At 53.8% G+C, this 26,666-nt stretch overlaps 2 protein-coding genes across 6 annotated transcripts; one reads left to right on the plus strand and one right to left on the minus strand.

Annotated features, from left to right (window-relative positions):
- Positions 1–103: 103 nt before the first annotated feature.
- Positions 104–19,277, minus strand: stap2a (signal transducing adaptor family member 2a). Of its 4 annotated transcripts, XM_088621856.1 has the most exons (14): positions 18,820–19,274; positions 11,255–11,326; positions 10,549–10,668; positions 10,373–10,429; positions 8,859–8,998; positions 4,200–4,331; positions 4,005–4,077; positions 3,769–3,871; positions 2,767–2,862; positions 2,194–2,286; positions 1,519–1,596; positions 1,284–1,355; positions 986–1,114; positions 104–772 (listed from the first exon to the last, which is right to left on the minus strand). In XM_088621856.1, the coding sequence occupies exons 1-14, from the start codon at positions 18,922–18,924 to the stop codon at positions 717–719; spliced, it is 1,326 nt and encodes a 441-aa protein (XP_088477982.1). In that variant the 5' UTR covers positions 18,925–19,274; the 3' UTR covers positions 104–716. The 4 variants fall into 4 exon arrangements, with proteins under 4 accessions (XP_088477982.1, XP_088477984.1, XP_088477985.1 ...); XM_088621858.1 differs by lacking the exon at positions 2,767–2,862 and having other exon boundaries at positions 18,820–19,275; XM_088621859.1 differs by lacking the exons at positions 1,284–1,355; positions 1,519–1,596 and having other exon boundaries at positions 18,820–19,276.
- Positions 19,278–20,676: 1,399 nt separating this feature from the next.
- On the plus strand, positions 20,677–26,656 carry mpnd (MPN domain containing). Of its 2 annotated transcripts, XM_088621855.1 has the most exons (13): positions 20,699–21,387; positions 22,497–22,699; positions 22,963–23,184; positions 23,271–23,367; positions 23,449–23,530; positions 23,628–23,724; positions 24,059–24,131; positions 24,229–24,305; positions 24,413–24,581; positions 24,672–24,742; positions 24,839–24,928; positions 25,101–25,193; positions 25,821–26,656. In XM_088621855.1, exons 1-13 carry the CDS (start codon positions 21,384–21,386, stop codon positions 25,905–25,907), a joined length of 1,365 nt encoding a protein of 454 aa, XP_088477981.1. In that variant the 5' UTR covers positions 20,699–21,383; the 3' UTR covers positions 25,908–26,656. The 2 variants fall into 2 exon arrangements, 1 of the variants encoding a protein (XP_088477981.1); XR_015930784.1 differs by lacking the exon at positions 25,821–26,656 and having other exon boundaries at positions 20,677–21,387; positions 24,817–24,928.
- Positions 26,657–26,666: the final 10 nt, after the last annotated feature.

A 26,666-nucleotide genomic window follows, 5' to 3' on the forward strand; every position in this document is an offset into this window, starting at 1 on the left:
CGCGCTGGATATCTCAGTCCTCGTTGTACGCACACTGACAATGACACACTGGATATCTCAGTCCTCGCTGTACAGACACTCACAGTGACACACTGGATATCTGTTAAGGAAATCAGGAAATAGAGATACATTTATTTCCTTCAGCAAAGTGCAATTAAATAATCAGATAACACTGTTGGATCATTCTACTTAGCACACAGGAAAGTACACACTAGAAAAAGAGAGTAAATAACACTGAAGAATAAGAATAACACTGAAAAATTAAAAAAGTTATTTTTCTGCCTGTGACACGATTCAGTTTCGCCTCTGTACTGAGCCCACTATACATCTACATTCAGCCCGTTGGAACCCGAGAGGAGAGAGAATCCTGCAGCACGCTGTCTGCTTCCCAGCCTGCTCCTCACTTCGGGCTGCTCCCTCAGTCTGGAGTCAGGGGCATTCTGGTCCATCTTCCACTCTCAGCCCCTTATTCTCTGGACTGCTCCCATTGCTGATCATCAGAACAGAAAGTTAAATAGCCACTGTACTGGAAGGCTGCTGCCCTCTTTTAAGGCACTGAAAAGTCCATGAAAACAAAAGAGTGAGGTTGTCAAATGTGAGCCTAAGGTGTTGTGTTCAGGGTAGCAACCAGAACCTGGACCACAGCCTGACTCGGGGAGGAGGACCGGGGCAGTGTGGGGAAGGGGCAGTGAGAGCAGGAGAGGACTGGCCAGAGCTCAGTCCTGATGGAGTCGTCTCTTCTCCAACTTGAGTCTCAGCTCCTCCGTTATCACTGTCCGGGCAGAAACAAAGACAAGCAAGTTAGTTTCCTCCCCGAGCCACTGCCTACTGCTTAAAAAGGAAACAACACACTTCAAATTGAAATGTAATCAGGTGTCCTATGAGAAGTACGGTGGTCCTATATGAAATCAGCTAGCCAGTCGGATTGTCAGAGCGCCTGCAGCGCAGCTGTGTTTTCTGCGGTGCCGGTGTGGGAGTCACTCACTCTGAGGCAGGGGGTCAGCGGACACCAGTGAGTGCCGAGGCCTCAGGATGTTCTCCGTCTTTGTGTCTGCGGCACTGGAGGCGCGGGGGAGGGGTGGCTTCAGGGCCTGCCTGCCAGCAGCGGGAGGGCCTGGCAGAGCAGAGCAGAGTCTTTAAGATACACAGCAGCACGTTGCTAGACAGGACGCCACACTCCTCGCTCGGACTGACAGGGCAGGTGTAGGACAGGGACAAACTGCACATAGACAGATATCCAGGCAAGCACACAGACACAGGCAGAGGGTGTTAATGGTTCTTACAGCTGCTGGAAGATGCGCTGGGTGGTGGGCTTTTGGACAGGGCACTCTGGGGACCAAGCTGGGGATTCCTCACTGTAACACAGACACGTGTGAGTCACGATGTGAAATGTGCTCTTATTTTAAACATGAGAGGCAAGCAGACTGGACAGGTTTTATGAACTCTTTACAGAAGGTGAAACTCTAAGCATACGAGGTCCTGTTCCCACTACAGTGACGTACTGGGTGTTGTGGGTACCTGGTTTGGGGGGTGGCTGGGGGGCGCGGCTCAGTACGTTGTCCTTCTCTGTAGTCTCCCCAATGTCACTGAAACCCTCTGAAACAGCAGCAGGCAGACAGAGGCAGGGTGAGGCACACGGATGCAGACAGAGGCAGGGTAAGGCCCAGGGAGGCAGGGTGAGGCACACGGAGGCAGGGTGAGGCTCAGGGAGGCACAGGGAGGCACAGGGAGGCACAGGGAGGCACAGGGAGGCACAGGGAGGCAGACAGAGGTAGGATGAGGTACAAGGAGGCAGGGTGAGGCACAAGGAGGCAGACAGCGGTAGGATGAGGTACAAGGAGGCAGGGTGAGGCACAGGGAGGCAGACAGAGGTAGGATGAGGTACAAGGAGACAGGGTGAGGCACAGGGAGGCAGACAGAGGTAGGATGAGGTACAAGGAGGCAGGGTGAGGCACACAGAGGCAGACAGAGGCAGGGTGAGGCAGGGTGAGGCCCAGAGAGGCAGACAGGGGCAGGGTGAGGCACAGGGAGGCAGACAGGGGCAGTATCAGGGAGGTGGAGTGATAACGGATATAGGGAAAGACAAAAGAGGATGAGACAGAGAGTGAGAGACAAGAAGTGAAAACCGCAGACACACAATGAACTGATTGAACAGATTCGGGGAGGTGCACAGACAGGGTGTTGTCCACTCACTGGGGTCATTGAGGTAGAGGCTTTCATCGGAGTCCGACTCAGGGTCAGGGCTGGGAGTCCGTGCCCAGGGCACAGTGAAAAAAGGGCAGTGACCTGAACACAACAACAAAGACAAAAATCACACCAGCATCAACAGTAAAGTGCAGGACCACCAGCAAGCAGGAACAGTCGTGCCCCTGCTTTCTACACACCTGCTTCGGAGAGACAAAATCAAGCAATAGCGCTCAGGAGAAAGGAAACCGAGAGCTGGAGAGAGACCCTTCCACAATGTGTACTACTGACACAGGTCCAGTGATGAACTGGACTGATGGTCATAGATCATGCCAATGGAGCTCCTTGAATTAGTGAATTTGAGAGGGAGGGGACTGGAGAATTTGGAGAGTGAGGGCAGAGAGACAGTGAGACCAAGGGCAGAGAGTGGGGGGGGCAGTGAGACCGAGGGCAGAGAGTGGGGGGGACAGAGGGCAGAGAGTGACAGTGAAGGGGGGTTGAGTTCAGAGAGACAGTGAGGGGGGAGTGAGGGCAGAGAGAAAAGGAGGTGATTGAAAGTCTGGGAGCCCTCTGAGGTGTTACCTGGTTTTGGGGGCAGGGAAGGGGGGTTGGGGGAAGGGGTCTGTAGTGCACGCTGTAGGGTCCTCTCTCCATTCTCACAGTCTTGCTGGATGAAACCTGGGAGGGAGAGAGGAGGCATCATGGAGCTGAGGGTCAGGGTTGTAAGTGGTAACGTGTGTGCAAGCATCTGTGTGCAAGAATCTCCAGCCTCTTGCTGCCATTCCCCAGACCCCAGGGTGAGCGCCCCCTGCTGGCCCCACTAACACCTCTTCCAGCAGCAGCCTTGGCTTTCCCAGGAGTCTCCCCTCCAGGTACTGGCCAGGCTCACACCTGCTGGGCTCCAGTGGGCTGCCAGCTGGGAGCTGCAGGGTGATAGAGCTGCTGGCAATTATCATATTAAATATTATTTTAATATTAAAATATTAAATTAACATGGGTAAGAGGCACAGAAAGATGGGGTGAGAGACAGAGATGAAGGGAAGGGGGGACTGAGAAAGAGGGGGTAGAGGGAAACTTCTCAGAAAACTGTTGATGTGTCAGAGAGCAGAGAAAGACTGGTTCGGAAACCTCCAGAATCAGTGTTGCACTATTGTCTGTATAACTGTGCTGCTGTAGTACAACAGAGGCCTACACACCACTTTTAACCCCATTTCAGGACTGCGTTCTCCCAGTTCACAGAATGCGTCTATGTGGAGCTCATGGTTTGATTAATAACTGTACCCACCGAACCACGGGTTTGACATGATGAAAAGGAAAGGAGTGAAGTTCTGTATTAGGGCTGACTGGGTGCCAGGTGACCCCAGGTGACCCCAGCCCTGAGCAGTAGGCAGTGGATGTAGTCAGGCAGGTTGCTGCTACGCTCATACAGTCCACTGAGTGACACGGATCTGACCACTCTTCCCACGGCGTCACGCACAGCCCTACCATGCACCACTGAGGGATGTGGAGCTGCAGTGTCTGTGTGCTGCTGTGTAGGGCAGTGTTGGGTGCCGCAGTGCTGTGCTAGTGGACTCAGTGTCTTACTGATGCTCTCCTCATACGCCTCCTCCGGCACAAAGGGCCGCAAGGTCCCCGCTGTCTTCTGTATCAGGGTGCCGACCACATCATGGAGAGTCGCGCACTGGATCTGCAACAGAGAGCCGGGCAAGAGTCAGGAGAAGGACGAGAGAGGGGCTGGAGCTGCTGAGGCTCTGCTGGCTGTGCCTGGGGCAGTGGCTGAGCTCGGGCAAGCCGTGGGGAGAGGGGGAGTGGAAACTCACCGGGTTCTCGACATCGATGAGGAATCCGCCCTGCTCCCTCTTGGTCACCCGATAGTGCTTGATCACCGCAGAGCTGGGGAGAGAGGTGAAGCAGAGAGAGGCTACTGGAAACACGAAGGGAGACTGGGAGTCTGCAGCTCCAGTGCTGTGGGAGAAGCCTGTCTGGGCGAGGGAGGGAAATGGGGAGACACCTACCCGTCGAGCTCCTGGCGCGTGGTGGCAGCGAAGGAGGTGCCACTTCTCCTGGGCCGCAGCAGCAGGCTCCCGCAGCTCGGGTGTCTCTCCAGGAGCACCTCGGCCTCCGTCCGGGACACCTGCAGGAAGCACCTGGGGAACAGCACAGCCGTCACACACACCCACACCCACACTCCTGAACACAGCACAGCACAGCCGTCACACACACCCACACTCCTGAACACAGCACAGCACAGCCCTCACACACACCCACACTCCTGAACACAGCACAGCACAGCCCTCACACACACCCACACTCCTGAACACAGCACAGCACAGCCGTCACACACACCCACACTCCTGAACACAGCACAGCACAGCCGTCACACACACCCACACTCCTGAACACAGCACAGCACAGCCGTCACACACACCCACACCCACACTCCTGAACACAGCACAGCACAGCCGTCACACACACCCACACTCCTGAACACAGCACAGCACAGCCGTCACACACACCCACACTCCTGAACACAGCACAGCACAGCCCTCACACACACCCACACTCCTGAACACAGCACAGCACAGCCGTCACACACACCCACACTCCTGAGCACAGCACAGCACAGCCCTCACACACACCCACACTCCTGAACACAGCACGGCACAGCCCTCACACACACCCACACTCCTGAACACAGCACAGCACAGCCCTCACACACACCCACACTCCTGAACACAGCACAGCACAGCCGTCACACACACCCACACTCCTGAACACAGCACAGCCCAGCCCTCACACACACCCACACTCCTGAACACAGCACAGCACAGCCCTCACACACACCCACACTCCTGAACACAGCACAGCACAGCCCTCACACACACCCACACTCCTGAACACAGCACAGCACAGCCCTCACACACACCCACACTCCTGAACACAGCACAGCACAGCCCTCACACACACCCACACTCCTGAACACAGCACAGCACAGCCCTCACACATACCCACACTCCTGAACACAGCACAGCACAGCCCTCACACACACCCACACTCCTGAACACAGCACAGCACAGCCCTCACACACACCCACACTCCTGAACACAGCACAGCACAGCCGTCACACACACCCACACTCCTGAACACAGCACAGCACAGCCCTCACACATACCCACACTCCTGAACACAGCACAGCACAGCCCTCACACACACCCACACTCCTGAACACAGCACAGCACAGCCCTCACACACACCCACACTCCTGAACACAGCACAGCACAGCCCTCACACACACCCACACTCCTGAACACAGCACAGCACAGCCCTCACACACACCCACACTCCTGAACACAGCAAAGCACAGCCCTCACACACACCCACACTCCTGAACACAGCACAGCACAGCCCTCACACACACCCACACTCCTGAACACAGCACAGCACAGCCCTCACACACACCCACACTCCTGAACACAGCACAGCACAGCCGTCACACACACCCACACTCCTGAACACAGCACAGCACAGCCCTCACACACACCCACACTCCTGAACACAGCACAGCACAGCCCTCACACACACCCACACTCCTGAACACAGCACAGCACAGCCGTCACACACACCCACACTCCTGAACACAGCACAGCACAGCCCTCACACACACCCACACTCCTGAACACAGCACAGCACAGCCCTCACACACACCCACACTCCTGAACACAGCACAGCACAGCCCTCACACACACCCACACTCCTGAACACAGCACAGCACAGCCGTCACACACACCCACACTCCTGAACACAGCACAGCACAGCCCTCACACACACCCACACTCCTGAACACAGCACAGCACAGCCCTCACACACACCCACACTCCTGAACACAGCACAGCACAGCCCTCACACACACCCACACTCCTGAACACAGCACAGCACAGCCCTCACACACACCCACACTCCTGAACACAGCACAGCACAGCCCTCACACACACCCACACTCCTGAACACAGCACAGCACACCCGTCACACACACCCACACTCCTGAACACAGCACAGCACAGCCGTCACACACACCCACACTCCTGAACACAGCACAGCACAGCCCTCACACACACCCACACTCCTGAACACAGCACAGCACAGCCCTCACACACACCCACACTCCTGAACACAGCACAGCACAGCCCTCACACACACCCACACTCCTGAACACAGCACAGCACAGCCCTCACACATACCCACACTCCTGAACACAGCACAGCACAGCCCTCACACACACCCACACTCCTGAACACAGCACAGCACAGCCGTCACACACACCCACACTCCTGAACACAGCACAGCACAGCCCTCACACACACCCACACTCCTGAACACAGCACAGCACAGCCGTCACACACACCCACACTCCTGAACACAGCACAGCACAGCCCTCACACACACCCACACTCCTGAACACAGCACAGCACAGCCCTCACACACACCCACACTCCTGAACACAGCACAGCACAGCCCTCACACACACCCACACTCCTGAACACAGCACAGCACAGCTGTCACACACACCCACACTCCTGAACACAGCACAGCACAGCCGTCACACACACCCACACCCACACTCCTGAACACAGCACAGCACAGCCCTCACACACACCCACACTCCTGAACACAGCACAGCACAGCCCTCACACACACCCACACTCCTGAACACAGCACAGCACAGCCCTCACACATACCCACACTCCTGAACACAGCACAGCACAGCCCTCACACACACCCACACTCCTGAACACAGCACAGCACAGCCGTCACACACACCCACACTCCTGAACACAGCACAGCACAGCCCTCACACACACCCACACTCCTGAACACAGCACAGCACAGCCGTCACACACACCCACACTCCTGAACACAGCACAGCACAGCCCTCACACACACCCACACTCCTGAACACAGCACAGCACAGCCCTCACACACACCCACACTCCTGAACACAGCACAGCACAGCCCTCACACACACCCACACTCCTGAACACAGCACAGCACAGCTGTCACACACACCCACACTCCTGAACACAGCACAGCACAGCCGTCACACACACCCACACCCACACTCCTGAACACAGCACAGCACAGCCCTCACACACACCCACACTCCTGAACACAGCACAGCACAGCCCTCACACACACCCACACTCCTGAACACAGCACAGCACAGCCCTCACACATACCCACACTCCTGAACACAGCACAGCACAGCCGTCACACACACCCACACTCCTGAACACAGCACAGCACAGCCGTCACACACACCCACACTCCTGAACACAGCACAGCACAGCCGTCACACACACCCACACCCACACTCCTGAACACAGCACAGCACAGCCCTCACACACACCCACACTCCTGAACACAGCACAGCACAGCCCTCACACATACCCACACTCCTGAACACAGCACAGCACAGCCGTCACACACACCCACACTCCTGAACACAGCACAGCACAGCCGTCACACACACCCACACTCCTGAACACAGCACAGCACAGCCCTCACACACACCCACACTCCTGAACACAGCACAGCACAGCCCTCACACACACCCACACTCCTGAACACAGCACAGCACAGCCCTCACACACACCCACACTCCTGAACACAGCACAGCACAGCCCTCACACACACCCACACTCCTGAACACAGCACAGCACAGCCCTCACACACACCCACACTCCTGAACACAGCACAGCACAGCCCTCACACACACCCACACTCCTGAACACAGCACAGCACAGCCCTCACACACACCCACACTCCTGAACACAGCACAGCACAGCCCTCACACACACCCACACTCCTGAACACAGCACAGCACACCCGTCACACACACCCACACTCCTGAACACAGCACAGCACACCCGTCACACACACCCACACTCCTGAACACAGCACAGCACAGCCGTCACACACACCCACACTCCTGAACACAGCACAGCACAGCCGTCACACACACCCACACTCCTGAACACAGCACAGCACAGCCGTCACACACACCCACACTCCTGAACACAGCACAGCACAGCCCTCACACACACCCACACTCCTGAACACAGCACAGCACAGCCCTCACACACACCCACACTCCTGAACACAGCACAGCACAGCCCTCACACACACCCACACTCCTGAACACAGCACAGCACAGCCCTCACACACACCCACACTCCTGAACACGGCACAGCACACCCGTCACACACACCCACACTCCTGAACACAGCACAGCTGTCACACACACCCACACACCCACACACCCACACTCCTGAACACAGCACAGCACACCCGTCACACACACCCACACTCCTGAACACAGCACAGCTGTCACACACACTCACACACTCACACACTCACACACTCACACACTCACACACTCACACACTCACACACTCACACACTCACACACTCACACACTCCTGAACACAGCACAGCACAGCTGTCACTGTGGTGGCTCTCACGCTGGGGGGAGACGAGGGGCTCTCACGCTGGGGGGAGACGAGGGGCTCTCACGCTGGGGGGAGACGAGGGGCTCTCACGCTGGGGGGAGACGAGGGGCTCTCACGCTGGGGGGAGACGAGGGGCTCTCGTCCTGGGGGGAGACGAGGTGTACTCACGCTGGCATGTCTCCCAGCACATCAATGTAGAGTGAGGGCGACAGTGGTTTGACTTGGCGTCGTGCCGTCTCCTTCTCCACCACCTCGTGCAGCATGTGCAGCTGGCCAGGGAGCAGGATGAGGGAGCTGGGAACAGAGAGCTGGAGAGGGCAGGTCACTCAGATATTGCAAACACAACCCATCCAAGTGAAACACAACCAGAGGACAGAAGTGGAAACTAAGGGGCAGAACTGTTAAAACCTAGAACAGGAGGCACTTCTTCATGTAAAGGGTTGTGGAAGTCTGGGAGAAGCTTACCAGCTGCGGTGCTGACCCCTGGCATCTTTCAGGAAATGGCTGGACCCATCTGAATCTAAATGGGCCTAAAAGGGCCACATGGCCTACTCTCATGTATAACCTTTTTCAAAGTGTATGTTATGATGAGTGAGACAAGGAGAGAGAGAAACATCCTCCATGTGCAGAGAAAAACACCTAACAACGGGTGCAAGGCCGAATTAGTCCAGTACCCACTATTGAAAAGAGTATTAAAGTATTGGCTACACCTAAAAAACAGCTACCAAAATTCCTACCACCACAAAGCCCTGCTGAGTCAAGAGCTGAGCCCAAAACAGAGCCCCCTGAGCCAGCTGGTCCTGAGGCTCACTGACCCAAGCCACACAGACATTAACCAGCATCAGGACAGCACCACAACTCAGACTCAACCACATCACAGCACAGATCAAACAGCAATATCTCACACACTGGGACACACACACACAAACACAACATAAACTGGAATGCTACAGAACCCTAAACAGACAAATACACACTAGCCAAATATTTAACCAAGATAAGAAGCAGCAAAAACAAACAGACCCTGACTAAGTACAGGCTCAGTGACCACAGCCTGGCCATAGAAACTGGGTGACACAGGCAGACCTGCCTGTCCAGAGAGGACAGGCTGTCCTCCCACTGCCAGCGGGGAGAAACAGAGACAGAGGTGCACTTCCTACTGCACTGTGACAGATACTCTGGGATTAGAGAAACATTCTTCCCTAAATTCAGAAATCTAATCCCAGAGTTCCCACACCTGCCAGAATCACAATGGGTCCCAATCCTACTGGGAGAGGGAGGAGGGAACTCAGTTGAACTGGCAGCCCAGTATGTGATCTCCTGTTACAGCCTGGGGAACAGTGAGTCTGTCTCCCAATAATGCTCAATATGTTTACAGTATACATAAATATTTTATGATATATCTTTGTTGTAAATGTCTGTAGATTTTATTTTACTTTTGTTTTGTTTCGTGTTAATTTTATTTTTTTTTCCTGCTTTGGCAACACTGATTGTACCCAACAGTCATGCTAATAAAGCACCTTGAACTGAACTGAGAAAATGGGGAATCAGAGAGGTTAAAGAAACAGGATGATTACAGATGCGATGGGAACTCTTAAATTGCCACTCTGGGGAAGACTAGAGTATTTTGAATTGAATTGAAAAAGAGAGGGACTGAAGAGACAAAGAGGTTTTTCACTGACCTTCACAACTGAGTGGATGAATCCCTTCCACAGCTCACGAGCCTCCAGACTGGGCACCTGAGGGACAGAGTGGGGAGGGAGAGCAGATTAACATGCTTGTGAAGCCATACTGGGTGAGCTGTGTTCCTGATAATGTGGTCCACTCCTGCCCCCACGGTGCAGCAGTCTCGCCTCACCGTCAGTTTAATCTCCCCATCTCTCATGCGCAGGCTGAGCCGCCCAGCCTCCAGGTTCTTGTCTCGGCTGCTGTCGTCTGTCAGAGAGACGAAGCCGCTGAGCTCCAGCTTCTCCACGTACTGCGGACAAACAGGGGCAGACATGTGGAACATGAGGAAGACTCTGCCACAGACCCCTTGTCTTTCCTCCTGACCCTTTTCACAGAGTTAGATAGATAGATACTTTATTGATCCCGTGAGGGAAATTGCAGATTTGTTTAGTATTTTGCTGCCACCAGGTCAGATGATACACAAAATGAGCTGAACTAGTGACTTTGCTGGATGAAGCAGAATCACAAACACCCTGACACAATCCTGGCTGGTTATTGGTGATCACAGGTGTTGCAAAGAAAATCCTTAAGTATGCAGTATGCTGAGAATTCAGAGGCCCCCAAAAAGTAAGCAGTATAAAATCCACATAAAAACCTCCATTTACAGCCAGGTTTTCACAGTCTGGTCTGCCTTTATGATTTCTTATTCTTTTGTATTTCATTTTTGGTTAATTATCCATTTCAGTTTTGTGAAGCTCTTAGCTTATTGAAACCAACCAAGCCAGAGAGGCTAAATGCTCTAGTTTGTTATCTTTCAGTTGGTCTACTATTTTATTTTATTATTAGTAGTAGTAGCAGCAGTAGTATTCCAAAGCTCTCTGCAGTTGGGTACTCACTGTGCTGTCCTTGGAGTTGTTGTAGAAAAAGAGTGTGTCTCCACACAGGCATGTCCAGAACCGCCGATTTGTCTGCAGAAACAAACAGGGGCCATTAGAGAGAGGGACAGAGGAGCAGAGCGCAAGGGCTGCACGGTGGCTCCCCTCCTTGTGCACTCACCTTGAGCACCCCTCCTTGTGCACCTTCCTCGTTTAACCCTCCTTGTGCACCTTTACTCATTTTCCCTAACCTCGTGTAACCCTCCTTGTACATCCTTACTCACGTTCCCTTCCTTGTGCAACCCTCCTTGAGAACTCTTCCTCGTGCACATGGATTTTTCCCTGTTGCTTGAGTTTGTCTACACCTCTGAGACGCCTGAAAGCCAGACTGTCTGATTTAAACTGTCTCTCTACCAGTAGGACCAAAGCTTACAAGACTAAACAGACCCTGAAGATAACTCTGGGTCCTGATACAAGTATTAAATTCCTCAAAGGCATTGACAAAATCAGCCCAGTGGACCTCTTCTGGACAAGCAGTGAGACACAAATCAGAGGGCACAGTAGTGAAAACTACCTGAAAGTGCTTGTAAACCTGGGAACAGGGGGCACTTCTTTACAAGTTAGCAAAGTCTTGAACAAGCTGCCCAGCCATGATGTGGAAGGTGACTGCTGTCTTCTTTCAAGAAACACCGGCATGAGATCCTGGAATCAATTCCAAACTCCAAAGTAACAGCCGATGGGCGATGGGCCAAATGGGCCCCTCTTGTTTGTGACCTTTCTCATGTTCTAAGCCCTTTCTTGATACAATACAGTGATAATAATAATAAACATTATTTTATATAGCGCCTTTAAAGGTGGCTCCTCAAAGCACTTTACAGAATTACAACAACAATAAACAGAGGAGACTGTGGAAGGTGGTACTAGGAAAAGCAGAGGGGTGAAGAATGGAACCAGTTCAGTAGAGAACTGGTTTTGAGTCTAGATTTGAAGGAGTTTAGAGAAGCTGAGTCTCTTATATCCTTGGGCAAAGAGTTCCAGAGCTTGGGGGAATAGCAGGAGAAGGCCCTGTCACCCCTAAAGTGTAAATGGGCCTGGGGGACAGTAAGACCAGAATTAGGAGAGCGAAGGTTGCGAGGTGGGGAGTAGGGTGATAATAGTTCAGACAGGTGATGCCCCATCTAATGTCAGTGAGCACTCACTCATCCCAGATGCTCTAGTAACTAATTTAAAGATTAAGAGGTCAGTACACTGGTATGTAACTCTATATCTTGTTTTTGTGTCTATAACACTAGCTATGGGTTCAACAGGAAGCTATCAGGATACAAAACTGGACATTCTGGTTCAACTGAAAACTGAGAAACCAGGATGATTTTATGCAAGCCGGATGAGCTGCATGGCCTCCTCCTCCCTGTGATCCTTGCCCCCTGGCACTGTGGGAAAGCAGTATGTCATTCCCCCCACTGCGCCTCCAACACCTCGGACTCCTGTCAGTGGCTGAAAGGCTGGGATTTCAGAACAGTTTAACAGAGAAGTAAAGAGTGCAGGTTCTTGGAAATTATGCTTTTTTACCTTCACAATAAAATGCAGTTCAAGATTGCTGCCCTTAGGAGAAACCTGTTGTATCACACACTGCCTCTCCCTCTTTGTACATTTCCTCATTCTTATCTGTTTGCGGTAAATCAGACCAGTGTTCGTATATGACCTAGTTAACTATTGACTCACTCTGCCTGTTGCTGTACACGAGAATGGCCAGAACAGTGGGTACAAAGTCAAGAACGTTTTGCCTGGAGGCTTTCAGGCTTTGCCTTAATGTGTCCCACTGTCAAGTTACTTACTTCAACTTATGCTTCATTGTTCACCCAAAACTGAGGACCAACTACATGTGTGTGTGAGGACCTGCTGTGTGAGCGTGTGAGAGCATGAGGACCTGCTGTGTGAGCGTGTGAGAGCGTGAGGACCTGCTGTGTGAGCGTGTGAGAGCGTGAGGACCTGCTGTGTGAGCGCGTGAGAGCGTGAGGACCTGCTGTGTGAGTGCGTGAGAGCGTGAGGACCTGCTGTGTGAGCGCGTGAGAGCGTGAGGACCCGCTGTGTGAGCGCGTGAGAGCGTGAGGACCTGCTGTGTGAGCGCGTGAGAGCGTGAGGACCCGCTGTGTGAGCATGTGAGGACCTGCTGTGTGAGCCCGTGAGAGCGTGAGGACCTGGTGTGCGAGCGCGTGAGAGCGTGAGGACCTGCTGTGTGAGCGCGTGAGAGCGTGAGGACCTGGTGTGCGAGCGCGTGAGAGCGTGAGGACCTGCTGTGTGAGCGCGTGAGAGCGTGAGGACCTGCTGTGTGAGCGCGTGAGAGCGTGAGGACCTGCTGTGTGAGCGCGTGAGAGCGTGGGGACCTGCTGTGTGAGCGCGTGAGAGCGTGAGGACCTGCTGTGTGAGCGCGTGAGAGCGTGAGGACCTGCTGTGTGAGCGCGTGAGAGCGTGGGGACCTGCTGTGTGAGCGCGTGAGAGCGTGAGGACCTGCTGTGTGAGCGCGTGAGAGCGTGAGGACCTGCTGTGTGAGCGCGTGAGAGCGTGGGGACCTGCTGTGTGAGCGCGTGAGAGCGTGGGGACCTGCTGTGTGAGCGCGTGAGAGCGTGGGGACCTGCTGTGTGAGCGCGTGAGAGCGTGGGGACCTGCTGTGTGAGCGCGTGAGAGCGTGAGGACCTGCTCTGTGACACATGAGAGCGTGAGGACCTGCTGTGTGAGCGCGTGAGAGCGTGAGGACCTGCTGTGTGAGCGCGTGAGAGCGTGAGGACCTGCTGTGTGAGCGCGTGAGAGCGTGAGGACCTGCTGTGTGAGCGCGTGAGAGCGTGAGGACCTGCTGTGTGAGCGCGTGAGAGCGTGAGGACCTGCTGTGTGAGCGCGTGAGAGCGTGAGAACCTGCTGTGTGAGCGCGTGAGAGCGTGAGGACCTGCTGTGTGAGCGCATGAGGACCTGCTGTGTGAGCGCGTGAGAGCGTGAGGACCTGCTGTGTGAGCGCGTGAGAGCGTGAGGACCTGCTGTGTGAGCGCGTGAGAGCGTGAGGACCTGCTGTGTGAGCGCGTGAGAGCGTGAGGACCTGCTGTGTGAGCGCGTGAGAGCGTGAGGACCTGCTGTGTGAGCGCGTGAGAGCGTGAGGACCTGCTGTGTGAGCGCGTGAGAGCGTGAGGACCTGCTGTGTGAGCGCGTGAGAGCGTGAGGACCTGCTGTGTGAGCGCGTGAGAACGTGAGGACCTGCTGTGTGAGCGCGTGAGAGCGTGAGGACCTGCTGTGTGAGCGCGTGAGAGCGTGAGGACCTGCTGTGTGAGCGCGTGAGAGCGTGAGGACCTGCTGTGTGAGCGCGTGAGAGCGTGGGGACCTGCTGTGTGAGCGCGTGAGAGCGTGGGGACCTGCTGTGTGAGCGCGTGAGAGCGTGGGGACCTGCTGTGTGAGCGCGTGAGAGCGTGGGGACCTGCTGTGTGAGCGCGTGAGACTGTGGGGACCTGCTGTGTGAGCGCGTGAGAGCGTGAGGACCTGCTGTGTGAGCGCGTGAGAGCGTGAGGACCTGCTGTGTGAGCGCGTGAGAGCGTGAGGACCTGCTGTGTGAGCGCGTGAGAGCGTGAGGACCTGCTGTGTGAGCGCGTGAGAGCGTGAGGACCTGCTGTGTGAGCGCGTGAGAGCGTGGGGACCTGCTGTGTGAGCGCGTGAGAGCGTGGGGACCTGCTGTGTGAGCGCGTGAGAGCGTGAGGACCTGCTGTGTGAGCGCGTGAGAGCGTGAGGACCTGCTGTGTGAGCGCGTGAGAGCGTGAGGACCTGCTGTGTGAGCGCGTGAGAGCGTGAGGACCTGCTGTGTGAGCGCGTGAGAGCGTGAGGACCTGCTGTGTGAGCGCGTGAGAGCGTGAGGACCTGCTGTGTGAGCGCGTGAGAGCGTGAGGACCTGCTGTGTGAGCGCATGAGACCGTGAGGACCCGCTGTGTGAGCATGTGAGGACCTGCTGTGTGAGCGCGTGAGAGCGTGAGGACCTGCTGTGTGAGCGCGTGAGAGCGTGAGGACCTGCTGTGTGAGCGTGAGGACCTGCTGTGTGAGCGCGTGAGAGCGTGAGGACCTGCTGTGTGAGCGCGTGAGAGCGTGAGGACCTGCTGTGTGAGCGCGTGAGAGCGTGAGGACCTGCTGTGTGAAGTTGTGCAGCAGCAGTAACTGTTCAGACAAACGTTAACTACAAAGCATATAGTACAACACTGCCTCTCTAGATGTAGAGTAGGTGCATTTCTTTGAGACCCATTATTATGATGGTCATTCCTGCTGCAGTCCAAAACACAGTCACATGTTCCAGGCTCAGATGCTGTAGAAGAATCTAAACATTAACCTGTCACTCCAGTTCCAGCCCTCTGATTAAGCAGGAAACAATCCTGTACTCAGCACTCTGATCCACTTCAGGTGTCACCAGCTGCAGGGCTCTTGGGTACGAGCCAATACCAGATTATAATTCACAGTACTACCTGGTCAAGGGCTTGCAGCCTGCAGCAGGTACAGCAGCGGGGAATTAAGAATTTGACTTGTCTTTCTGATACATACACAGACGCAGCAGGCAAATCTTTAACGGCGTTCCTGAAGAGTCACGTGTCTTCTGGAGCTTGTTCCATCTAAGTTCCTAGTTATAAAGGATGCGAATTACTGAATTACCTCCATAAATGTGAGACTTTTAACCAGGCTGTGAGGTTTTTTCATAGCTAACTGTATCCGTACTGAACTGAAATGTTTTGAGTAATTAACAATTAAAGACCTTAAGAAGGATCCTTTAATTGGCTAAGGCAATAATTGGATAATTGTTTAATTTATAACCAAGGTCAGAACAGAGACCAGAAGGCACCTGACCCTCCAGGAACTGAGTTTGAGACCTTCTTGTTGACTTTCTTTCCAGCTGGAAGAATATCTGGGAATGGATTGTAAATTGGGTGCAGAATGATTCAAAACATAGGCTTAGACGGAGAAGAAAAACGATTAAAATACACATTTCTCCTGTTGCTGAGGCCAGATGCAGAGTTCTCCATGTCTGACAGGGTCTGCTGCCCAATCTCTCTCCCTTTCAAGTTATTTCTTATGACTGACAAGGGATTGTCAGTGTCGGAGCTCTGGAATGTGCACTGACAGCTCTGATGGAGACAATAACAACCCTGCCTCCTCTCCAGAAGAGAGAGGCAGGCTGTGAGACAGGCTGTCCGCAAAGGAAATTCCAGTTCAGATTTTGCCAGGGCTGTGCAGGTGAGCAAGTAGCTTGCATTCCTCAGATTCTTGAGGTGTTTTGTGAACACCCCCCCACCACCACACACACACAGACAAATCATCACTGCTCCCCATCTTATTCTCCCCTCTCAGTCTCTCTCTTCCTGCCTTCTCTTGTTCGGCTTGTTCTCTCTACCACCCCTTCTTTACTTTCAGACCCCAACCACAGCCCTAATCCTCTCTCTGGCTTTCCAGATCTCCATTCCATCTCCCAGCTGCTCTAGGAAGCCTGTTTAATTGTAGTCATTACCAGTATGGACTGTTGTCCATCAAACTCCCTGCATCTGCCACTCCCACTGCCACACTGCTGTTTGTGGCAGACATTGAGGCAGAGAGGGTCAAGTGGAAACTATAGAATTAAATAGCAGTGCAAGGGCTGCTGGCTGAATGTGTTTATTGCCCCCGGTGACTGGGTCAGTGAAACAGCAAGAAGGGACAGGCGCTCTGATCACACACACGGATGCTCCCCTCCAGGATCATTAGGAGCTGGAGCTCAGCTGTTGTAAATCTGCATATGAGGTCTGTCTCCCCGGCACCCCCCCTTCCCCCCTCTCTCCTCGGTCTCTTTGTTCTGATCTTTTTGTTATTTCCTCCCTGAGAACCCTGGGGGCCCCCCAGCCCTGTGGCAGCAGCTGGTCTTTTATATCCAGATTGCCCCCCCAGCAGCACAGACCTCAATTATGCACCCCTCCTTGGACAGGCAGTGCACAGGAGCCGGGTTTCCTCCTTTAAGAACAGGCCAGTCCATTAGGATTCAAATCAGAGAGTTTAGATCCGACAGCCGTCTCGATGCCCTGTGAATAATTCAGATTTGATCTTGTAGCAGTGTGCCACGTACACCTGTGCTCAACTCATGAACTCATGGGCAGGGGCCTCCCACCCTGAACACCAGCCCTTTCTCTTGGCTGAGCTGGACAGGGAGCCCTGCCAGACGCATACCTGCCTTTCCCCACCAGCTCGGCTCTGTTTAGGGTCTACAGTCGTGCTGTCAGTGGGTTTTGATCTTAGGGATTTTCTACAATGTACCTCTGCTACATACTTGCGCATAAGGGTGAGGCTACTCTTCTCTCATCCTAAGTCATAGTCACACACACACCAATGAGACATATGGACAGCACAGCCTCATGTCACATGTGACTTTTCTTGAGTTCTTACGATGGGGGTAAAGACCCGAGACAGAGCTGTGCTGGTCTGTGTGAACCCCCCCCAGCTGCAGACACACACTGACCTAGCTCTCTGCATCCGAACTCCACTATTTCGAACTTCAGACGAGCCCTACCTCAACTCCCCAGACTATTTAGAACAACAGTGCTGTGACAGAGAAAAGCACGCAGCATCTCACTGCTCCGACCACAGACACAGGATGGGCCATTAATATTCCCCAACTAGAACAGGACAGAAAGCAATGAGCAATATATAGACACATACGCTTCCTACAGCAGACACACGTACTGTATATAAATACATGCACATAAACATACACTATGCACCTCCACACGTCAGATATAGAAGCCTCCATGCCTGACTTACACCTCCACACAGTCAAAGAGCACAGCAGACAGAGACTGCCCCTTCTGCCCCCTTCCTTGTTATATCATAGCAGACAACTCCTGAGTCACAGAATGCTGGATATCTGAGAATCGTTATCTAACCAGGCTCTCAGACAGCTCTGAGCTCATATTTACGGTTCAGGAAAAGATGGTAAGTGCTGTCCTCGCTCAAGGTCCACAGGGTCACCAGTCCGGCCAGACCCTTGAGTCTCCTGTGTCCCCCTGCTCCTGGCCAGCAGCCCTGGGCACACACTACAGCACAGGACCTTCAGAGCAGATCTGCTGCATTCCTGAATCTGACTCTGCTTTCACTGGCTAGTTCTCTCCCCAAGACAAAAAACTAACTATCCAAAAGCATGATTAAGTGCCAGATATTTTCAACATGAAATAATAACACATTTCCACATCTACACTAGTTCGGATTATAACCAATTACAAAAGACTCGCGCACACACTGGCAGCAGTCCTACAGAACCAGAGCACAGCCTATATAAAACACTAGAGGCGATCTCTCATGAGCTAATAAAAAAATCGACTTCTCAGTAAAGTTAAATCATTAACCTGCGATCATCGAGAGGAATCCACATTTTATTTTCGTTGCTGATGCAGAATAAGAAAATGAGGATCGAGAGGGGAGATACGGCGGCGTACGAGCTTTAAAAACATTTCCACGCTGAAAAGCTGAAATGATAAAAACAGCCCCTTAAGAAGAAAGGAAAGAGTATACAATATGATAACAGAATGTTATGTCCCGGCGGCTCCCACCTTGTCGCCCTGCGCTCTCTTCTCCACGAAACCCTCGTAGTAACAGGGCAGCTGCTCCCTTGCCCTCTGGCCGCGCTGCCTCGGGCTCGGCTTGCTAGACGCCATGCGACCCGGCTGCCGGTCCCGGTGTGTGTTTCGGGTCGCTGGGTCTCTCCTTTCCTCTTCCTTCCTCTGCGAGCTCAGTCGTCCCGTTACTGGACAACCCGCTCTCTGAGGACTGGACCTAAGGTCACTCACGACGATTGGCACGAATGTACAGCTGGAGCAGCCACTGACGGTGGTATCACCAACGGGAAATGTTGGTATTAATCCACAGAAAGAAAATCTAACCCGCCTCCCGCCACAGCTCTGTCTGTCCGTCAGTCCTTCTGACCAGGGACTCGGGGCAGCTCGCACAGCTCTGCCTCGCTGTCAGTCACTCCAGGTGGGACACTGAGGCCCCGCCCCCCGCGCCGTCCGCCCCGCCCCGCCCCGCCCCGCCCCTGGCCGGGACAGCCCGGCTCACCTGCGGACAGGTACCCAGGGATCACCTGCCGGAGCAGCGTGTGCGGTGGGGACGCAACAAAACAGAAATGAGACAGGGTACATTCTGTAGGTGTTGCTGAAGAATAAGCGTCGCTGTGCCGAGGCTCAGCGAGCAGGTTATTTTCCGAGCTCTCTGGAGTGTTGCGGACGCTGCCGGGAGGCCAGGCGGGCCTGCTGGTTTGGGGAGGGACTTTCTCTCCAGCCCGGCAGTGCGGCAGACTCTTCGAGCCGTGACGAAACAGAAACACCGGGGAAAAACCCAGCAGCGCAAGACGCGCAGCGTCTCATGTAGAAAATGTCCATCGCTGTAATTAGCAGTCCTGTTAACAGTTCTGAAGCAGCTAATAATAGTTATTTGCGGGACTGAAGCAGTACTTTTGTGAAAAGGATAGGAAGATACACTCTTGCAAGAGTGTATCTGCTATTTAAGCGTCTAAAACACGGTTAATCGTCTGGTGCTGCTTCTCCAGTTTCGGCCTGAATTACAGTACCAGCGCTCCTCACTCCCGCAGCTCCGGTGAATAGTTCCTGACTTTACTAGCTCTAATTGTCGCCGTTTTCAACTCTGTAGATGGGGCTGCCCTACTCCGCTCCGCAGGGGGCGCTGTGCAGCAGGTTTATAAGTCACTTGAATCTCCAGCTCCTGGAGAGCAGACAGGGCTTCAGCTTTGCTAGTGAAACGGTAGTTGCATGATGCCGCGGGGTCTCAGGAGCCCCTGCAGTGGGCACTGTGGAGCACCAGGGCAGGGGTCCAGGATCCAGTAACACCGTCTGAGTGACTTATCCGCTCCACCTCACCAGAACCCCACAGGAACCCCTTCAGAACCCCTACTAGATCCCTACCAGAACCCCATCAGAACTCTCACTAGATCCCTACCAGAACCCCATCAGAACCCTCACCAGATCACCACAAGAACTCCCCCAGAACCCCACTGGAACCGCCCTTTGCCTGCAGAGCCCTGTGTACCTCTGGCACGGATAACGGCTGTGTCATCAGTGCAGGTGGCTGTTGGACAGGGTCCTGGGGTGCGGTGTGCGTCTGCAGGTTTCTCCTCGCAGCTCTACAGGTGCTGCTGCTACAGGGAGCTGGAAACCCTGCAGAACAGGGGTGGACCCTCCAGCACCAGGAACAGGACTGGACCCTGCAGGACTGTGCCAGCACTGGACCCTCCAGGAGAGGGCTGGTCCCTTCAGCACCAGGACCAGGACTGGACCCCCCAGGACAAGATTCCAAAGACTCAGAAGAAGACAGATCCAGCCTGGGAGAAGAAGGGGGCTGCAGGCTGTGGGTGGTGGGTGGGGATGGGATGGCCCCTCCACAGGGGGCACGGAGGGAGAGCCGGGCTGCTCTGAAGAAGCTGACCTCGCTGGGTGACGTCACACGTGGTCCTGGGAGCCTGAATCACGTGTGGAGCCACCGATGAAGGAGAAGACAGAAACAGAGAGAGCGGAGAGGAAGGGGACCGTGTCTCCTTTCTCTCTGGTACCAGCTCGCCGTCACGGCGCCCGGACGCGGACAGAAAGAAGGATCAGGAGACAGGACACTGGGGTGCTGCTAAATGTTCAGTGCAGTTATCCAGGGAAGCCGGGCTGACGTGTCGCTCGGCGCATTTCCGAGGCTCCTGTTAGCGGCAGGGTGATTTAAATGTAAGCGGAGCATCGCCGCGCAGCGCTGACTTCCTACCCGCTGAGCGGAGCGTGTCGCCTTCCGGAAACACTGCGCGAACAACAACGCCAGACCCCACGGAAGGACGGGGAGCCGCACACGCAGACGACACACGGACACATTCGCCACACGCTCGGCACTTGCTGTTGTCGTGGTTTCCACAGCAGCCCTGCTCGGCGGCGCGGACGGAGCGGATGAGACAGGCGCCTTCATTTTCTGGGTCTGAGCAAGAGCCGCCCGCCGGCTCTGACCTGCGTGTTTTTAGAAAGCCACCCCGAAGCCTGACGGCCCCTCCGCTCAGCTGGCGGTAAGGAAGGGTAATTTAAGACAGGAAGCCGCGGTACGGGACTCCAAATCGAAGCTCCTGCAAAATATGGGTGAGAAAATTATTAATAAAAACATTAGTCATGTGCAATCCACTTCAGCACGGAGTGCCATTAATCCCGGGAAGGCCTCTGTGTGCGGGCTGCGACTACCCGGGGACACGGACTGTATTATTATCACGTGGTTTAACTAGGTTTTTACATTTTTCCTTTTAAATAAAACTTCATTGTAATATAATTTTAGGAGGAATAGAAGTATTCTGTTATGTAGTGATGATTATGAACATTATGGTCTGTGATTCTGAGGAATAGTAGTATCTGGTCGCAGCTCCCACTGTGAATTATTTTAAAGGTTTTGTTTCCAGCCGGGGGGTCTGTTTGGGTGTTGGGGTGGGGGCCAGGTTCCTAACGGCTCTGATTTTTTGAAAAACCGAAAATTCCTTTCATATGAAGGCAGTCTCCTTCTCCACCTCATAGCCAAAACTTTCCCAAAGTTTATAAAATTTCAAAATCAAACAGAACATAGAATAACTGGAGTTATTCTGTATTCACAACATGTACGGTCACTTGCTTTAAGTGCCTTGTGGCAACCTTGTTGTGAAAGGTGCTATATACAAATAAATTGAATGGAATTGAGTGTCCACTTACAAATAGGCCAGATTCCCAGTGCGCAGCGGTCTGATCCACTCCAGGTTTTACAGTGCTGTCAGTCAGAGTCCCGGTGCTCAGCGGTTTAATCCACTCCAGGGTCCACCTGCTGTGAAGTCTTCAGTTGATAATTGATCAGACATACTCTGATGGATCAAACACTGGGCATGAACAGGGGTTTTCCTGACAACAATCTCATTCAGCACAAACACTCTCTCACACCAGCGACAGAGACAGGTGTAACAGGATTGGACCTGAACCACTGGCCCAGTTGTCCTCCTGGTGTAATGGGACTGGACCTGAACCACTGGCCCAGAAGCCTCCTGGTGTAACAGGACTGGACCTGAACCACTGGACCAGCTGTCCTCTTGGTGTAACGGGACTGGACCTTGACCACTGGACCAGCTGTCCTCTTGCCGTTACACAGCTTGTGTTTGGTTATGTAGACAGTTGCAGTGTGGAAGACGGACTGACCTCAAGCACTGCTGAAGGTGTCTGTCGTCTGTCTGTCCCAGGCTCAGAGCCCCCCTCGCCTCCCCCGGTGCTGGAGGAGGGAGGGGAGGAGGAGGAGGAGGAGCTGAGTGCAGGGGAGGAGGTGGACTCCAGGGCGCCCCCTGGCCGTGGCTCTGTGCTGACGCGGCGTGGGATCACCCTCCGGGTCCTGCTGAAGGACGGGCTGGTGGAGCCTGGGGACGGGGTGCTGTCCATCCACTACCTGGTAACAGAGCTGCTGACCCTATCCTCTCCCCTCCCCCCGTCCTCCCTCTCCCCAGCCATCACCGTGGTAGAGTGAGGCCACCCACATTGCACTTTCAGCCATTTTGTGTTTCAAAAGTTGACAATTAAAAAAAAAAAAACTCCTCCCTGTCCCTCTCTTTCACTTCCTCCCTACTCCTCTTTGTGTCCCTCTCTCTCTCCCCACCCCCTGTCCCTCTATCTGTCTCTCTCTCACTCCGCCCCCCCCGTCCCTCCCCTTCTCAGGGTAAGAAGTTTGTTGGGGACCTGCTGTCAGATGGGAAGATCCGCTGGGTGGAGACGGGCCAGGTCTTTAACTCGCCCAGCGCCTGGGCCACACACTGCAAGCGGCTTGTCAACCCAGCCAAGAAGTCCGGCTGTGGCTGGGCCTCTGTCCGGTACCGCGGGCAGAAACTGGTCCAGTACAAGACTAGCTGGCTGCACAAGTACCAGCCCAGTGCAGAGATGGTGAGAGAGGAGGGGAGGCCGATGGGGCTGGGAGAGAAGTGCTTTCTTATCGTACTGCCACTATACTGAGCTCGCTGTGTCCTCAGAGCCTGGCCAGCGAGGGGGAGGACGAGGAGATGGGGGAGGACGAGGAGGAGGAAGGGAAGACAGCCCTGCCCTCGGAGGACAGGAGTCGGAAGCAAGGTAAGAGGGCGAGCGCTGTGGACAGACGCTCCCAGAGCGAGTCGCGAGAGAGAGCTAGCCATGAATGTCTGTGTGTTGCAGAAGGCAGCCCACTGCAGAGACGGACAGACAGAGACAGAGTCCCAGTGAGATACTGCGCCCTTGGCAGCCGAGACTCTGGCCGGTCAGTACCTTGCTGTGACGGTGCTGGGTGTCTGCGCCACTGCGTTACTGCTCACGTTCCTCTCTGAGACACGTGCGTCTCTGTGTTTGTTTTCTAGGGACCCACACACCTTAGTAGAGCTGTCGGCTTTCTCCGCCATTAACAGGTTCCAGCCTTTCAATGTGGCCGTGTCCAGCAACGTCCTGCTGCTGATGGTGAGGGGGCAGTAGAAGTAGAGAGGAAGTAGAGGAGTTTATTGCCATATGTTCATGGACCTTGGGCTTCTTATTTGGGCCGATCTCTCAGGACACAGTACAACAGTACATAACAAACATAATGAATAATAACGGGAACAATAAATGTGTTGTGGGATATGACACTGGACCTTGAACACGAAATGGCAGACCATGCAAAAAGTGCAGAGTGCAGACGTGCATGGAGTCTGAGGTCCTGCAGGATGCGCACTGCAGTAGGGTAGAAAGATGGAGGGAGAGACAGCAGACAGGCCACCCACAGTTCCTGTGTGTCACTCCTCCATCTCTCTGTCAGGATTTCCACTGTCACCTGACGACCAGTGAGGTAGTGGGATACCTGGGTGGCCGCTGGGACACCAGCACACAGCGTGAGTACAGGGGGCAGCACCATATGGAGGGGCGATTACTGCCAGCTTGTTGCTCCTGTCTTAATCTCCCTGTGCAACGGTTCTCTCCCATTCCCAGTTCTCACAGTGCTGAGGGCATTCCCCTGCCGCTCACGACTGGCTGACCGCGACTCTGCCCCCGCAGTGGAGGAGGAGGTAGGACTGCCCAGCTGCTGCTGCTGTCATTGGGGAATGTGGAGGGAGGGGACTCTGTGCCAGTGGTGTGGGTGATTGACAGCACTGGTTGACCTGTCCCGTTACAGATCTGTCAGAACTTGTTCATGCGTGGGCTGTCATTGGTGGGCTGGTATCACAGCCACCCCCGGGGCCCCGCCCTTCCCTCCCTGCAGGACATTGACTCCCAGATGGACCATCAGCTGCGGCTGCAGGGGAGCAGCAATGGCTTCCAGCCGTGCCTGGGCATCATCTGCGGTGAGCAGGCTGGTGGGGGCTCCAATTGTTTCACACTGGGGGGGGGGGGGGGAGCCGTCTTTTCACAGTCACTCTCTCTCTCTCTCACAGGCCCCTATTACCATGGCAACCAGGGTGTGGCATCCACCATTACCCCGTTCTGGGTGGTTCCTCCCCCAGAGGTGAGCTCATTCTGCTTGAAGAGTAAGTTCAGTGGAATGCCTCTCCTACCCTTTGTCTGCTAACAACAGTCCAGCATGTCCTCCTCTGTCTCCTAGCAACGCCCGAATGACTATGGAATCCCAGTGGCGGTGGAGGTGACATATGTCCAAGACAACTTCCTGACCAGTGATGTCCTCAATGAGATGGTACTAGCAACACTGCACGTCCCAGTCTCCCTCCCTCTCTGCCTTTTTGTCTGGAGATTTTCATCAGTGGTGTGATTGTCCATTCCGGTTCGCTCCGTTTGGTGTTGCTCTGGCTGTGCAGCTCTCTCCCCATGTCTTGATTCTCACTCTGCGTGTGCTTGACTGGCTGCAGATGCTGCTGGTGGAGTTTTATCGTGGGGCCCCTGACCTGGTGCAGTTCACTCAGCTGTGGAGTCCGGAGACGACCATCCTGGACAAGATAAAGGTCTGGACACACAGTCTGTCTCTTCTCTCACACACAATGTTCTCTCTAAGGTGTGTGCATGCACACAGGTTATGAAATCAGCGCACATAGTAAATTGAACTGCACACAAAAATTTAAATTCCCCCGCAAAAAAATAAAATTAACACGGTCATCAATTGAAAAATGCTAAATTGACCACGAGACTGGTTGCAAGAGGCCCAACTTGGCTGTGTGCACTATTATTGCTACTCGATAATCTATATCTCTGCTCTCATAGTCTCGTACCTCCCTGCTCATGCTCGCTTGACACTCAGTCTCTATGACTGGGTTTGTTGAATCGCTGTCCCGGTCTTTTGGATCTCTATGCTTCTATGAGAATGATTAATAATAACAAAAAATAATTGCAGGTTTACAATTTTACATACACTCAAATTAGTGCACACAGGTTTTTGTCACTGGGGAAAAAAATGTGCACAACTTTAGAAGGAAAAATTAGAAGGAACATTGCTCACACACTCTCTCACTTGCTGAATGACACAAGCATCTGTTTATACTCACTGCCTGCAGTTGTGCTGGAAACGTTCAAGCTCATGGATGACCCCATCTGTCTCCTAACTGTCTTTCTCCTGTGGTGTCTCCGTGTTGCAGGGCTCGCTCAGTGGTCACGCTCCCAAAGACCAGGCCTACAGTCAGATCCTGGAGCATGTCTACAACCACCTGAGCAACTCGCACTGAGCCAGGGCGAAGAGGGGTGTTGCTCTGCACTGGAATCCTGAAGTTACTGGAGCCTCTTTGCTGGGGCCTCTGCAGTCAGGCAGCGCCCACACTGTCCCTCCGGCACCTCCCTCAGGACACACAGACCTGGGACTAACCACATTTTTCCCAGGCCTGCTGTTGATTATTTAGAATGACCTAGAAAATATTTTGGACTGCGGCCCCCCAAGAGACTGAGTCAAGTGCACTAGTACACAGAGTGACAGTGCTGTATTACGAGCTGAGCTTAAACTGCCTGCAGCCCACAGTGAAATCTGCTGAGCTCTCACGAACAGTGGGCTTCCTTCTTTTATCTGTGTGTGGGTGTCGGCTTTTCACTGCACAACAGCATCCAAATCAGTTTCTTGCACTAACAAAACAGGCTGTTTCACCATGAATTGTATTAAAATAAACTTGGATATTAATAATTTAAGACTCTGTGGGGACAGGAAAGACAGACAAGCACTCTGTTATGAAAAAAGTAAACTGGCCTGGTCAAGGATGCCCTCCTTGTTCCACTGCACAGCAGCCAGTTGGACTGGGGGCCGCTGGTCCAGTTGGTGTCAGCGGTATGAACTCATCTGAGTTATGTAATCACAACATACCAAAAGCTTGCACAGTTTGTTCACCAGGATAGTTCTCTGTTCTGTTAGATGAGTCTCTTGATGTAATGGAGTGGTTCAAATGTGATTTACCTGCTGAATATATGAATACAGACACTGGAATTTCAATCTCTGCTGT

The sequence above is a fragment of the Lepisosteus platostomus genome, chromosome 27 (genome assembly GCF_059453375.1).
Source record: "Lepisosteus platostomus isolate fLepPlt1 chromosome 27, fLepPlt1.hap1, whole genome shotgun sequence".
In the NCBI taxonomy this organism is placed as follows: domain Eukaryota; kingdom Metazoa; phylum Chordata; class Actinopteri; order Semionotiformes; family Lepisosteidae; genus Lepisosteus; species Lepisosteus platostomus.